This window comes from Salmo salar, chromosome ssa24, assembly GCF_905237065.1.
Source record: "Salmo salar chromosome ssa24, Ssal_v3.1, whole genome shotgun sequence".
Lineage (NCBI taxonomy): Eukaryota > Metazoa > Chordata > Actinopteri > Salmoniformes > Salmonidae > Salmo > Salmo salar.
Window position 1 is genome coordinate 10,400,705 of NC_059465.1, and position 12,982 is coordinate 10,413,686.

General features: G+C 40.9%; 1 protein-coding gene across 2 annotated transcripts; it reads left to right on the forward strand.

Moving 5' to 3' along the window:
• Positions 1 to 10,585, forward strand: LOC106585118 (vesicle-associated membrane protein 8). 2 transcript variants are annotated; one of them, XM_014170966.2, is made up of 3 exons: positions 1 to 265; positions 7,952 to 8,107; positions 8,437 to 10,585. In XM_014170966.2, exons 1-3 carry the CDS (start codon positions 251 to 253, stop codon positions 8,620 to 8,622), a joined length of 357 nt encoding a protein of 118 aa, XP_014026441.1. In that variant the 5' UTR covers positions 1 to 250; the 3' UTR covers positions 8,623 to 10,585. The 2 variants fall into 2 exon arrangements, with proteins under 2 accessions (XP_014026441.1, XP_014026442.1); XM_014170967.2 differs by having other exon boundaries at positions 66 to 265; positions 7,958 to 8,107.
• The last annotated feature ends 2,397 nt before the right edge of the window (positions 10,586 to 12,982 follow it).

A 12,982-nucleotide genomic window follows, 5' to 3' on the forward strand; every position in this document is an offset into this window, starting at 1 on the left:
TGCACCTTAGGGCGCCGCGCTTTGACGCCCTCACGAGGATGCAAGTGGAAGCAAAATATTCAAGCAGGGTCAAAGCGAAGCAATGAATTCACTTTGAGGGAGAAAACAACAAACCAGGAAGTAGGTAGGAGGTAACGTAATCGGCTGTTGAACGGGGACCACAAACTCAATACAAAAGTTCGACACATTTGATGCATCAGGATTAAAGAAGCTATCACTCCGGTGGCAAAGGACTCCATTTTCCAACAACATGTATAATGATCTGGTAGGTGCTGGAACAATCGTTATTTTCTGATGTACTTGAAATATTTTGTTTTGTATAGAAAACAAAACATTACAGCGTTATAACCAGTCTCAGTCGAGTACACACAGTCTATCCATCTCACTTGAGAATCTAAATGCAACAGGTTGATCGTTTCGTCTCCTGTTTGGGCTTCATATTATGTAATGAAAAGGTTCTGTTTTGCCCTCGCCGGAAATTCTTTCTGACCAAGATGTCGTGGCAATGTCGCTTTTGAGGAAATGTACCAAAGTGTTGAAATTCGTACATTTCTCTACTGGCGCCTGCGCAACAGTTGTTACTTTTGGGTAGTCTGTTTGATTTGATAATCACCCTTGAATGTAGCCAAATCTATATATTAGATAACAACAATAAAGCTTATTGAAACAATATATTGAACAATATTACAAGAATACTGTAATTAGTTACCACCTCCAAGACAACCTCGGCATGAAGCTTCAACTGTGTAAATTTGAAGGAGATGATAGTCAAATATACAAGGCTAACTCAAATACTACACCTTCCTCTTTGTCGGCTCTATGGGAGAATACTGGAAAACCCAGTATGAACTTACTGTGGAATACTGTGTACTGTGCTTCCTCAGGAGAGGATGTAATAAAGTCTTGAAGTTTACTGAACAAAAATATAAACACGACACTTGGTTTCACGAGATGAAATAAAAGATCCCAGAAATGTTCCATGCGCACAAAAGCTTATTTGTCTTATTTTGTGCAGACATTTGTTTACATTTCTCCTTTGCCAAGATAATCCATCCACCTGACAGGTGTGGCATATGAAGAAGCTGATTAACGGTGATAATCATTACACAGGTGCACCTTGTGCTGGGAATAATAGAATGTGCAGTGTTAGCACACAACACAATGCCACAGATGTCTCATGTTTTGAGAGGGCGTGCAATTGGCATGTTGACTGCAGGAATGTCCACCAGAGCTGTTGCCAGAGAATTGAATGTTCATTTTTCTACCATAAGCCACTTCCAATGTCGTTTTAGAAAATTTGGCAGTACATCCAACTGGCCTCACAACCGCAGACCACATGTAACCACGCCAGCCCAGGACCTCCACATCAGGCTTCTTCACCTGTGGGATTGTCTTGAGACCAGCCACCTGGACAGCTAATGAAACTGTGGGTTTGCACAACCGAAGAATTTATGCACAAACTGTCAGAAACTGTTTCATCGTCTTGACTGCAGTTGGGCATCCTAACCGACTTCAGTGGGCAAATTCTCACCTTCGATGGCCACTGGCACACGGGAAAAGTGTACTCTTCACAGATGAATCCTGGTTTCATCTGTACCAGGCAGATGGCAGACAGCGTGTATGGCATCGTGTGGACGAGCAGTTTGTTGATGTCAACGTTGTGAGCAGAGTGTCCCATGGTGGGAGTGGGGTTATGGTATGGGCACGCATAAGCTATGGACAACGAACACAATTGCATTTTATCGATGGCAATTTGAATGCACAGAGACACAGTGACCAGATCCTGAGGCCCATTGTTGTGCCATTCAACTGCCGCCATCACCTCATGTTTCAGCATGATAATGCACGGCCCCATGTCGCAAGGATCTGTACACAATTCCTGGAAGCTGAAAATGTCCCAGTTCTTCCATGGACTGCATACTCACCAGACATGTCACCCATTGAGCATGTTTGGGATGCTCTGGATCAACGTGTACGACAGCATGTTCCGTTTCCCGTCAATATCCAGCATCTTCGCACAGCCATTGAAGAGGCGTGGGACAACATTCCACAGGCCACAATCAACAACCCGATCAACTCTATGCGAAGGAGATGTGTCGGGCAGCATGAGGCAAATGGTGGTCACACCAGATACTGACTGGCTTTCTGATCCATGACCCTTTTTTTTAAGGTATGTGTGACCAACGGATGCATATCTGTATACCCAGTCATGTGAAATTGACTGATTTTCTTTATATGAGCTGTAACTCAGTAAAATATTTGAAATTGTTGCATTTATATTTTTGCTCAGTGTACAATTGACTAAATGGATGATTCCTTAAAGAAAAATAGTTTTTTTGTTTGTTGTATTTTCATTAAAAATAATCCATAGAAGGGTCCTTTGGAGGAAAGATTATTGACATATTTGACATTTGTATCTTAAAGCATAATTGGAAAAATAATAAGTTGAAGAGGTACATTTGTGACATTTTGGCCTTACCCTTTTTAAGACTACATAGTGTTTAGTCTGTAGGTGCTACAAAGCAAAAATGTGTCATATGAAGCTTTACCGCTGACTCTGTAATATTAGTAGTATAAAAAAAAGCATTTTACAGTAATTTATGAATATTGAAAATATATTCATAGATAGAACATTTGCAAAATCATATTTTATATATTGTTTAACATAATATACTCTACAGGCATATCAAAGTTCCTGAGTGGTATTTCTGCTACTTTTGGGCTATGGTCCAATTTGTAAGCGTTACCAACATAGTGAATGTAAAAATTGATTCAAAATGGTAGCTCTCTGCTGGTTATTTGCAGGATGTGCAATGGTACAAGTAAAAGAAGTGCTGTGATTGGTTACATTGCTTACTATGCCAATTTCTCTGTATAAAATGGGCCATAACCTTAAAACTAGCAGAGATCCCACTGGAACTTTGATATGCCCATAGATCATTTTATTATGTTCAACAATATTCACGTTTTAATTTATGAATACTGAAAAATATAATGTAAGACAATTGTTATTTAAATGAAAATACTACTCCTATTACAGAGCAAGCAGTAAAGATTCAAATGACAACACTTTTTGCTTTGTAGCACCTACAGATGAAACATTTAGATCTGGAATTCATAGCGTTGAAACTGCCACATCCGTTTGCGATATGACAACAACAAAGATGCTACTTCAAACAACAAACACTTTTTTTTCCCCAGTTGGACATCATTGCACCTATAATAAAACATCAGAGTATTTTTTTACCATGATGCTGAATGCTCATTCCCTCAAAACAATAACAAATGCGCTTGGGGTGGCCTGTGGCGCTGTTGTGCCTATCGCGGATCTCAGCTTTAGAGAATGTCTGGGTAAGACCAAAATGTCACAAATGTTACAACTTCAATTGATTATTCCTCAATTAAGCTTTAAGATACAAATGTGAAATATGCAGTACCAGTCAAAAGTTTGGACACACCTACTCATTCAAGGGTTTTTCTTTATTTTGACTATTTTCAACATTGTAGAATGGTAGTGAAGACCTCAACTATGAAATAACACATATTGAATTCTAAATAAATCACTGACAGTGTCACCAGCAAAGCACAATCACACCTCCAGGCTTCACGGTGGTAACCACACATGCGGAGATCATCCGTTCACCTACTCTGCGTCTCACAAAGACACAGCGATTGGAACCAAAAATCTCATATTTGGACTCATCAGACCAAAGACAGATTTCCACCAGCCTAATGTCCATTGCTCGTGTTTCTTGGCCCAAGCTAGTCTCTTCTTATTATTGGTGTCCTTTAGTAGTGGTTTATTTGCAGCAATTCGACCATGGAAGCCTGATTCACGCAGTCTCCTCTGAACAGTTAATTTTGAGATGTCTGTTACTTGAACTTTTTGAAGCATTTATTTGGGTTGCAATCTGAGGCGTAGTTAACTCTAATGACCTTATCCTCTGCAGCAGAGGTAACTTTGGTCTTCCTTTCCTGTGGCGGTCCTCATGAGAGCCAGTTTCATCATAGCGCTTGATGGTTGTTACGTTATAGCCTTATTCTAAAATCTACACACAATACTCCATAATGACAAAGTGAAAACAGGTTTTTTGAAATGTTTGCAAATTAATTTAAAATATGTAAATAAGGTATTTCTGTTTTTTAAGTATTCAGACCCTTTGCTATGAGACTAGAAATTGAGCTAAGGTGCATCTTGTTTCCATTGATCATCCTTGAGATGTTTCTACAACTTGATTGGATTCCACCTGTGGTCAATTTAATTGAAAAGACACACACCTGTCTATAAGTTTCCACAGTTGACAGTGCATGTCAGAGCAAAAACCAAGCCACGAGGTTGAAGGAATTGTCAGCTCTGAGTCTGGATTGTGTCGAGGCACAGATCTGGGGAAGGGTACCAAAACATTTCTGCAGAATTGAAGGCCCCAAGAACACAGTGGCCTCTAGCATTCAGAATTGGAAGGAGTTTGGAACCACCAAGACTCTTCCTACAGCTGGCCGCCCGGCCAAACTGAGCAATCAGGAAAGAAGGGCCTTGGTCAGGGAGATGGCCAAGAACCTGATAGTCACTCTGACAGAGCTCCAGAGTTCCTCTGTGGAGATGGGAGAACCTTCCAGAAGGACAACTATCTCTGCAGCACTCCACCAATCAGGCCTTTATGGTAGAGTGGCCAGACGGAAGCCACTCCTCAGTAAAAGGCACATGACAGCCCACTTGGAGTTTGCCAAAAAGCACCTTAAGGACTCAGACGATGAGAAATAAGATTCTCTGGTCTGATGAAACCAAGATTGAACTCTTTGGACTCAATGATGTAATCACTGTCGAAGGTGCTTCAACAAAGTACTGAGTAAAGGGTCTGAATACGTATGTAAATGTGATATTTCAGTTTTTTAATTTTATATATATTTGCTAAAATGTCTAAAAACCTGTTTGCTTTTGGGATATTGTGTGTAGATTAATTAGGGGGGAACTATTTAATACATTTTAGAATAAGGCTGTAACCTAACAAAATGTGGAAAAAGTCAGGGGGTCTAATCTAGGCCGGAGTTTAGGAAGTTGGTAGGTACTTTTACTGTGTTAGTTGCCAGGGCTGTATGGTCGTGGAGGGTACATTGTAGACGGACCACTCGATAGGCTCAACATCAATGTCTTACAGTAGCTCCATAAATCCACAACGTCCCAGAGATGTATTTTATAACAAAATAAAACAGAATACTTAGGCTACAATTTCCCAACCATCACTATCAGGTTTTAATGTTATTGACCAACATGTTAGGGAAATGAATTGGCATTTAGAAGTACATTTTAGAGCAATCTATGATAGAGGTTCAATGGAACAAAACATTCTTCAGCCCTGTTCAAGCCTATACTGTCACACAAAGAGTAATTTATTCTTAATTCACAGTAGTTATCCCAGATGAACAACTGTTCGTTCAGGTTCATGTACACATGAGCTACTCTGAAACAGATTGACTATGATTTCATGGCAACCTCTGACCAGACTGGGATTCATTTAGTGAAGGTTATCTGAGAAAGGAAACTGGACCTAGTTTGCTGTCAAACATCATTATTATCTTTAGCTTGCCCTGGTCCCAGATCTGTTTGTTGCTGTAATTGTCAAACATGTTTGGCATGATAGCACAGACTGGCACTTATTTACTGACCTTTACTGATCCATAATTCATCTCAATAATTTCCTCATTTATGTTAGCGAAGGGATTATCTGTTGGATGTACTTTATCAGAGCCGACAGACATACACTATATATTCAAAAGTATGTGGACACCACTTAAAATCAGTGGATTTGGCTATTTCAGCCACACCCGTTGCTGGCAGGTGTATAAAATCGAGCACACAGCCATGCAATCTCAGCATACAAACATTGGCAGTAGAATGGCCTTACTAAAGAGCTCAGTGATGTTCAATGTGGCACCGTCATAGGATGCCACCTTTCCAACAATTTCTGCCCTGCTAGAGCTGCACGGGTCAATTGTAAGTGCTGGTATTGTGAAGTGGAAACGTCTAGGAGCAACAACGGCTCAGCCGCAAAGTGGTAGGCCACACAAGTTCACAGAATGGAACCGCCGAGTGCTGATGTCCTCGGTTGCAACACTCACTACCTAGTTCCAATCTGTCTCTGGAAGCAACGTCAGCACAATAACTGTCCGTTGGCAGTTTTATGAACTGGTTTTCAATGGCCGAACAGCGGCACACAAACCTAGGATCACCATGTGCAATGCCAAGCGTCAGCTGGAGTGGTGAAAAGCTTGTCGCCATTGGACTCTGGAGCAGTGGAAACAAGTTCTCTGGAGTGATGAATCACACTTCATCATCTGGCAGTCCAACGGACAAATCTGGGTTTGGCAGATCCCAGGTGAACACTACTTGCCCGACTGCATAGTGCCAACCTTAACATTCGGTGGAGGTGGAATAATGGTCTGGGGCTGTCTTTTCATAGTTCGGACTTGGCCCTTTAGTTCCAGTGAAGGTAAATCTTAACGCTACAGCATACAGTGACATTCTAGACGATTCTGTGCTTCCAACTTTTATGGCAGTTTGGGGAAGGCCCTTTCCTGTTTCAGCATGACAATGCCCCTGTGCACAAAGTGAAGTCTATACAGAAATGGTTTGTTGAGATTGGAGTGGAATAACTTGACTGGCCTACACAGAGCCCTGACCTCAACCCCATCGAACACCTTTGGGATGAATTGGAACGCCGACTGCGAGCCAGGCCTAATTGCCCAACATCAGTGTCCGACCTTTATAATGCTCTTGTGGTTGAATGGAAGCAAGTCCCTGCACCAATGCTCCAACATCTAGTGGAAAGCCTTCCCAGAAGAGTGGAGGCTGTTATAGCAGCAAAGGGGGACCAACTCCATATTAATGCCCATGATTTTGGAATGAGATGTTCAACGAGCTTCAAAAGGGCTTGCTTCTCAAGTATATTTGAATAAGATTCTGTGTAATACTGTATGTAGCCTACTAGTGTTTCTAACATCAGTGAACTTCCTTTGTTCGTCAGTATGTAATGTTTCGCTCTCAGTGGGACTTGTCATTTGATAGCAGTCTGCCATTCAGTATTCCTCATGCAGGCAGAGCCCTGTGCCGGGAGAGAGCAGGTTGTGAAGGAGAGAGCGAGGAGACTCACAGAGTGGAAAGAAAGAAGAGATTCCTGTGTTTGTGAGCCAGAGGGCTCACAGGGTTTGGAAGAAATGTGCAACACACGCACCCCCCCCTTTCTGGCACATACATATAGTATTGGCATAACACTTCAACATCTTATAGCATCTTTTACACTTCAAGGTGTCAAAGTTCACACAGCAAACTGTCTGTGAAATATGTACAAAAATGACATATGCACAATCTACTATGCAAATAAAAAAACATGGGGAGTGATGAACAGTTACAGGGGCCTTTCTTTCATGTACGCCTCTTGGCAATATAGTAGGCCTAGTTGAAATATACATATGTTCCTGATTCTGACTTGGATCGTTGGGTGTATTCCAAATGGAAAGAAACGGGGAGGGACCTACCTGAATTTATCCAATAGAAACTCTCGTTTTCGTTGCAAAACATTCTCCGTTTGGAGTAAACGGTTGGCGTTGCAAAACCTTTTGGACCAATGATTACACCTGTTTTATGTGTGCAGGTCTTACGTCGTCATTAAAAGGCAGTTATGACTTGGAGATATGACCTAAAGATACAGTACATACAGGTGTAAAACTGCTGCACAGGTCCCCTGCCTACTGTTGTAAATTGATTTTTGATAAAGCTTTTGTAAGAGAATACAAAATGACTCACACAGATATCACCAGTTTCCGAAAACATGTGCTGAAGCGTATTATCCTCATTGATCTCTCTCGCTCTCTCTCTCATGCTCTTTCTCTCTCTCGTGTTCTATTACTTTCTTTCTCTCATGTTCTATCACTGTCTGTCTCTGTTTTTCTCCAGGAGCAGGGTGAGGTGGTGGAGCAGGACAAGGTGAAGACCCTGCAATCTCAGGTGGATGGGGTGAAGGACATAATGACCCAGAATGTGGACCGGATCCTGGCCCGGGGTGAGAGGCTGGACGACCTGATGGGCAAGTCAGAGGACCTGCAGGCTGGGGTCAGTCCTACAACACTGTTCTTCCCCTCTTGTGTGCTCCTCTACTGTTTGTTTTTTTAAATTTTATTTCATAGTTAATCCAAATTAGGTATCCATCATTGGATTTAAAGTAATCTATGGACTTGTGCCCCACAGTTTGGGTTTGTGTAGTGTTCTTCAGTTTAAATCTAATCAAATCAAACTTGCATTTAAAATTGGCAACACACTTTACAGTAAAACAAAATGCATTATACACACACACAGTTTGCAAAGCATTGGTTACTGCAAAACAATGCAAATGGTATGATTTGTGTTAGCATATTTCTAATAGCATCCCATCTCTCCCTCAGGCTCAGAACTTCAAGCACACGTCTCAGAAGGTGGCTCGTTCCTACTGGTGGAAGAACATGAAGCTGTGGGTGGTGATCGTGGTCATCGTCCTCGTCATAATCCTCATCATCGTACTGCTCGCCACTGGCGTCATCCCTACAAGTTCGCCTGCTCCCCCTCTTCCCACACCCACGAAAGCGCAATAACCCTCCTTGGCGTAGACACACATTTACAGTACATCACACACACGCACATACAAACTCACATACTTGTTAGCTTGCTTACCACCTGAGCAATTTCTTTCAAGAGAAGCCCAACTTCGAGACCAACTTGGCTCATGATCAATAGCTACTGTTGACTCTACAGTTCAACAATGCGTCATCACTTTGAAATGATGCATGTTGGCTTTTATGAATAACCCTCACTTATTTGCACATTTTCTACCTTTTTCTTAAATACATCACTGTCTCAACTCGTGTACAGCTTCACACCCTCCGTCTAACCAGTCTTTGGCCATTCAAACACCATATGGTTCATTTCAAGAAAAAGCTCTCTCTGTTCAAGCTCTCTGTTAATGCTAGGCCGCAAATGTTTTTCAGGAAAGACCAAAGTACTAATTAAGCGGTAGATATTGTCATTGTAGCCTATATAATGTTATTTGTGACACATTTCTAAATTCATGCTGGCATTTATGGTTTCTATCCATTTGGTGGTTTGAGGGTATGTAATGTGATCCACACACAGTCAGGGCTAAGGAGTTAAGCCTCCAAGAGGTCAAAGGTCAGGACAGATTTGAATGGGTGAACATGGGAGATATGAAAATATTTGTGCTGTAGAGATGTGTGTTTGTCATGGTCATTGTTGCTGATATTTATTTTAAATTGTATAGTTAGTCTTTTCCCACTTTTTCACAGTATTTGAATGGGTTTTAGCTGAACTGGTTACTAGAACGGTTGTCACAGTGTTTTTGTTTTGAAAGATGGGAGAACAGATTTTCTGACTTGCAATGTTACACTTAAAGGAAGCATCGGAGGCCATAGACGAGACATAGGCTGGTGGGAACTGAGAGAGGGAAAGAGAGCGAATGGTGGGAGACTGGAGAAGTGAAAGGTCTTTACACCTCTATCCATGACCTTCTGATACTCCATCATACATAACCTGCTGGAACTCTTGTCAGGACCTATGCTGGTTATCATGTTCCTTGTACCCAGGTCTTGGAAACCCTGGCTAACTCCAGTCAAGCTGCTGTGAGAGAGGGATGATTGAACAGCTAACAACTCCCCTGCTGGTCTAAACTAATGTCTAAAGCTCCTATGACTGCTGTCATGACATGGCTTAGTTACTGCCTTGTTTTAGGAAGACACTATCTTTCAATTATAATGTACTGTAATTCAGTAATTGCTTACCTATTTCTTCCCCTTTATTTCTTTGCCCACTTTAGTCTTAAATCCCCCAAAATGTATTAATTCTGATAATGTAATCTTGACTCCATTAAAACGATAAATTGCAGAGTAGCTTTTGGTACATGTATTCTTTAGCTACTTTTGCCTTTTAACTTATCCCACTGCCCACTCCAATGGTGCAATACCATCTGAGCTTTGGAGAGGTCAAGGGGTTAACTCCCATGCGTGTATATAGTTCATGTTTAGTGTTTTCACCTGTTTAGTACATTTGTAAACCATCCGAGTAGTGTAACATTGAGGTTCATTTAAGGCTATTTGTCATCCCTTCTGAACATCTTTTGTTTTTCATATTACTGTATTAATGTTATTTTTAATCAACAATACCAATGAAGGAGTATGATCTGACATGCTTGGATTAAAAAGTGTCTACATACTTAGAAAATGCCTGACACTTTTATAATGGGAAATTATTTAAATACAATTTTGCCTTAATTAAAAGTATGAGCACATTAATATTTTTGTTGTTGTTTTTTATAAGGCTGCCACCATAATGTGCCTTGCTACAGTCCGATCATAAAGGTCAGATATGTGTAGCCGTGGGGCTCCGGGCCAGAGATATATAATGATATTTTAGACCAGTAGGATGTATTGGGAATTTGGGCCAGTTCCAATTGCTGGAGAATTATTTGTTTTTCATTAATTGATAGAGTTCAATCATGTTGTTTCTGATTAGTTATATAATAAATAGTATTACCTTACACGGTGATTTTTGTTTTGTACTTTCCTTATTGTCTCGTTATATTTGCTTGATCATAATGTCACAAGAGGGAGACACATTACACTAACACAAAGAGGTTGGTATAGTTGCTCAAAGGATCATGGGGAAACCCCTTAGGTTGTTTTTACTGTGTTCTGACTGCCGGGATCTCTCAATAAGCTAGGGGAGGGGGGGGAGGGGGGGTCTTGATTAAGTGTTTACTTTGTGAAGGTGTTATCTTGAATCAACAGAAAAGAACAGTTGAGCCATTACCAGAACAGTCAAGGTTCCCAGAGTTTTAATCTAATATTTAATATCTTTGGAACCATTAACAGTATTTTCTTGGACTGTATATTAGGTTTTACAGTGGGCATAAACAGTGTTTACATCTTGCAATTTATACTCGCCATGCAAAGACCTCAATGACATCTCTAAATATCCATCCATGTGTGATATCTCACAGCACAGATCTCACAGATGGGAAGGGGGTCCAGGTTGTTTGGATCTGATCTCCTTAGGCTGCGTTCTACCCAATTCTGATATTTTTTCCACTAATTGGAAGGGATACTGGATCGGTAGAGGTAGATATGTATAGGGCAGTGGAGGCTGCTGAGGGGAGGATGGCTCATAATAATGGCTGGAACAGCGCAAATGGAATGGCATCAAAATATATGGAAACTGTGTGTTTGATGGATTTGATACTATTCCACTGATTCTGCTCCAGCCATTACCACCAGCCCGCCCTCCCCAATGAAGGTGCCACCAACCTCCTGTGGCATAGGGGTTAAGGTATATAAGCTATATGTATATGGGTAAGGTAACTAGGAATCAGGATATATGGTAAACAGTAAACGGAGTAGAGTAGTTCTGGTTTATCCCAAAGAAGGAATGTGATTGTTTTTAACAAAACATAAAAAAATGCTAATCTTATATTACCAAGGTACTTCTCACATGACATTTTACATTTACATTTGCAATCCTTATGACCAATCATGTGTTCCTGAAACAACAGATTCCAATGTAAGAAACTAAAAGAGCCCATTTATACTGGACAGGAAATGGTGTCTAGGCATTCTGTCCAGATTCTGATTGGAAGTCATGTGGATGTGAGTCCTCATTCCTCCATATTACATAATGATAAGGAGGGAGGGCCGAGTGGACTGAATATGTTCTTTGTGTTGGTGTGGAACAGACCCAGACGTGACCCATTGTTAACCAGGCCTGAGAGAGTCTGGTTAGTACCACACGACCTGACACAGCCTCACATGGTGGCTGTCATCTGCCCCCATACAGAAACGGATTGGCCATAGGTCAGTTTGGGTAAATGCCGGATGGGCCTGTCCATCTTTAATCCAGTGGACCATTCTAAATTGGGGGTTTTGTGCAGAATGATCATTATTTGCCTAATATAGGGGCCTCAAGGGAAAAAAATGGGCAATGTGTTAGCCGATTTGTGGTCCCAGTCCATCCCTGCCCCCATACACAATTAAGGGCCCCAACACTGGGCACAGCTCTAGTATGCTCTGATAAGCCAAGGCAGGCAACCAGGGTTATAGCTTACCCCTTACTCATGTTTATCATTAAGTCAATGTTGACAGATGATGGCGATAAAGAGAAAATCCTGCCTTCCCAGGTAACCCATTTATGATTTCTTTATTACCGTTAAAGTACAGTTAATGAAAATGTATGAAAACATAACATTAGTGTTGGTTGGTTTAATGTCATATTGGTAAGATGGAGGACAACAGATATTCCTGCATGACCTTAATTACAAACATACTAAGCATACAGGTACACAGTGCACTCAGACAAAAAGTGTGGTTTCCGTTCACATGCATGTTTCTGTTCTGGTTTCATGTCACAAAACCTTGATGGAAATAGTTGTAATGATGAAATAATGTAAGAATGTGCATTCAGCTCAGTGATCAAATTACTCAGACTGCATTTTCCTACTGAAAACTTGTGAATTCCCTACCAAATGGGATATACATTTTTAAGTTTGTTTAACTGTGAGAAAAGTTTACTTCCTCTCACATGTATTATTTCACTTTCAATTTCCTGATTTATTTCTGTAAGTGGGGTTTGTGCTCTCTCACCCCACTCCTTCCTTCCTTTTCTAGATGTACTGCATGAACGTTTCCTATTATGACTGCGCTATGTCAGTTGTCATAAGTGTAATGTAGGTTTACATCAACTGTAACTCTTATGGTGAGCATTATTTATTATGTATTATAACTGTATTAATGCAGAGTAAGGCTGTGAGTTAAACTAGAATTGAAATACAGTATTAACAGAACAGGGTGTACATTAGAAGCACAAGGAATTTGGGATGGAAGTTGGTAGCCCATAACAACAAAATTTCAGAGCCACACTACTGACCGTTGCTGACAGTGAACACAGACAAGG

Coding starts and splice junctions, on each gene's coding strand:
- LOC106585118 (XM_014170966.2), top strand. Junction 8,108..8,436: donor CAGAGGACCTGCAGGCTGGG/GTCAGTCCTACA, acceptor TCTCTCCCTCAG/GCTCAGAACTTCAAGCACAC.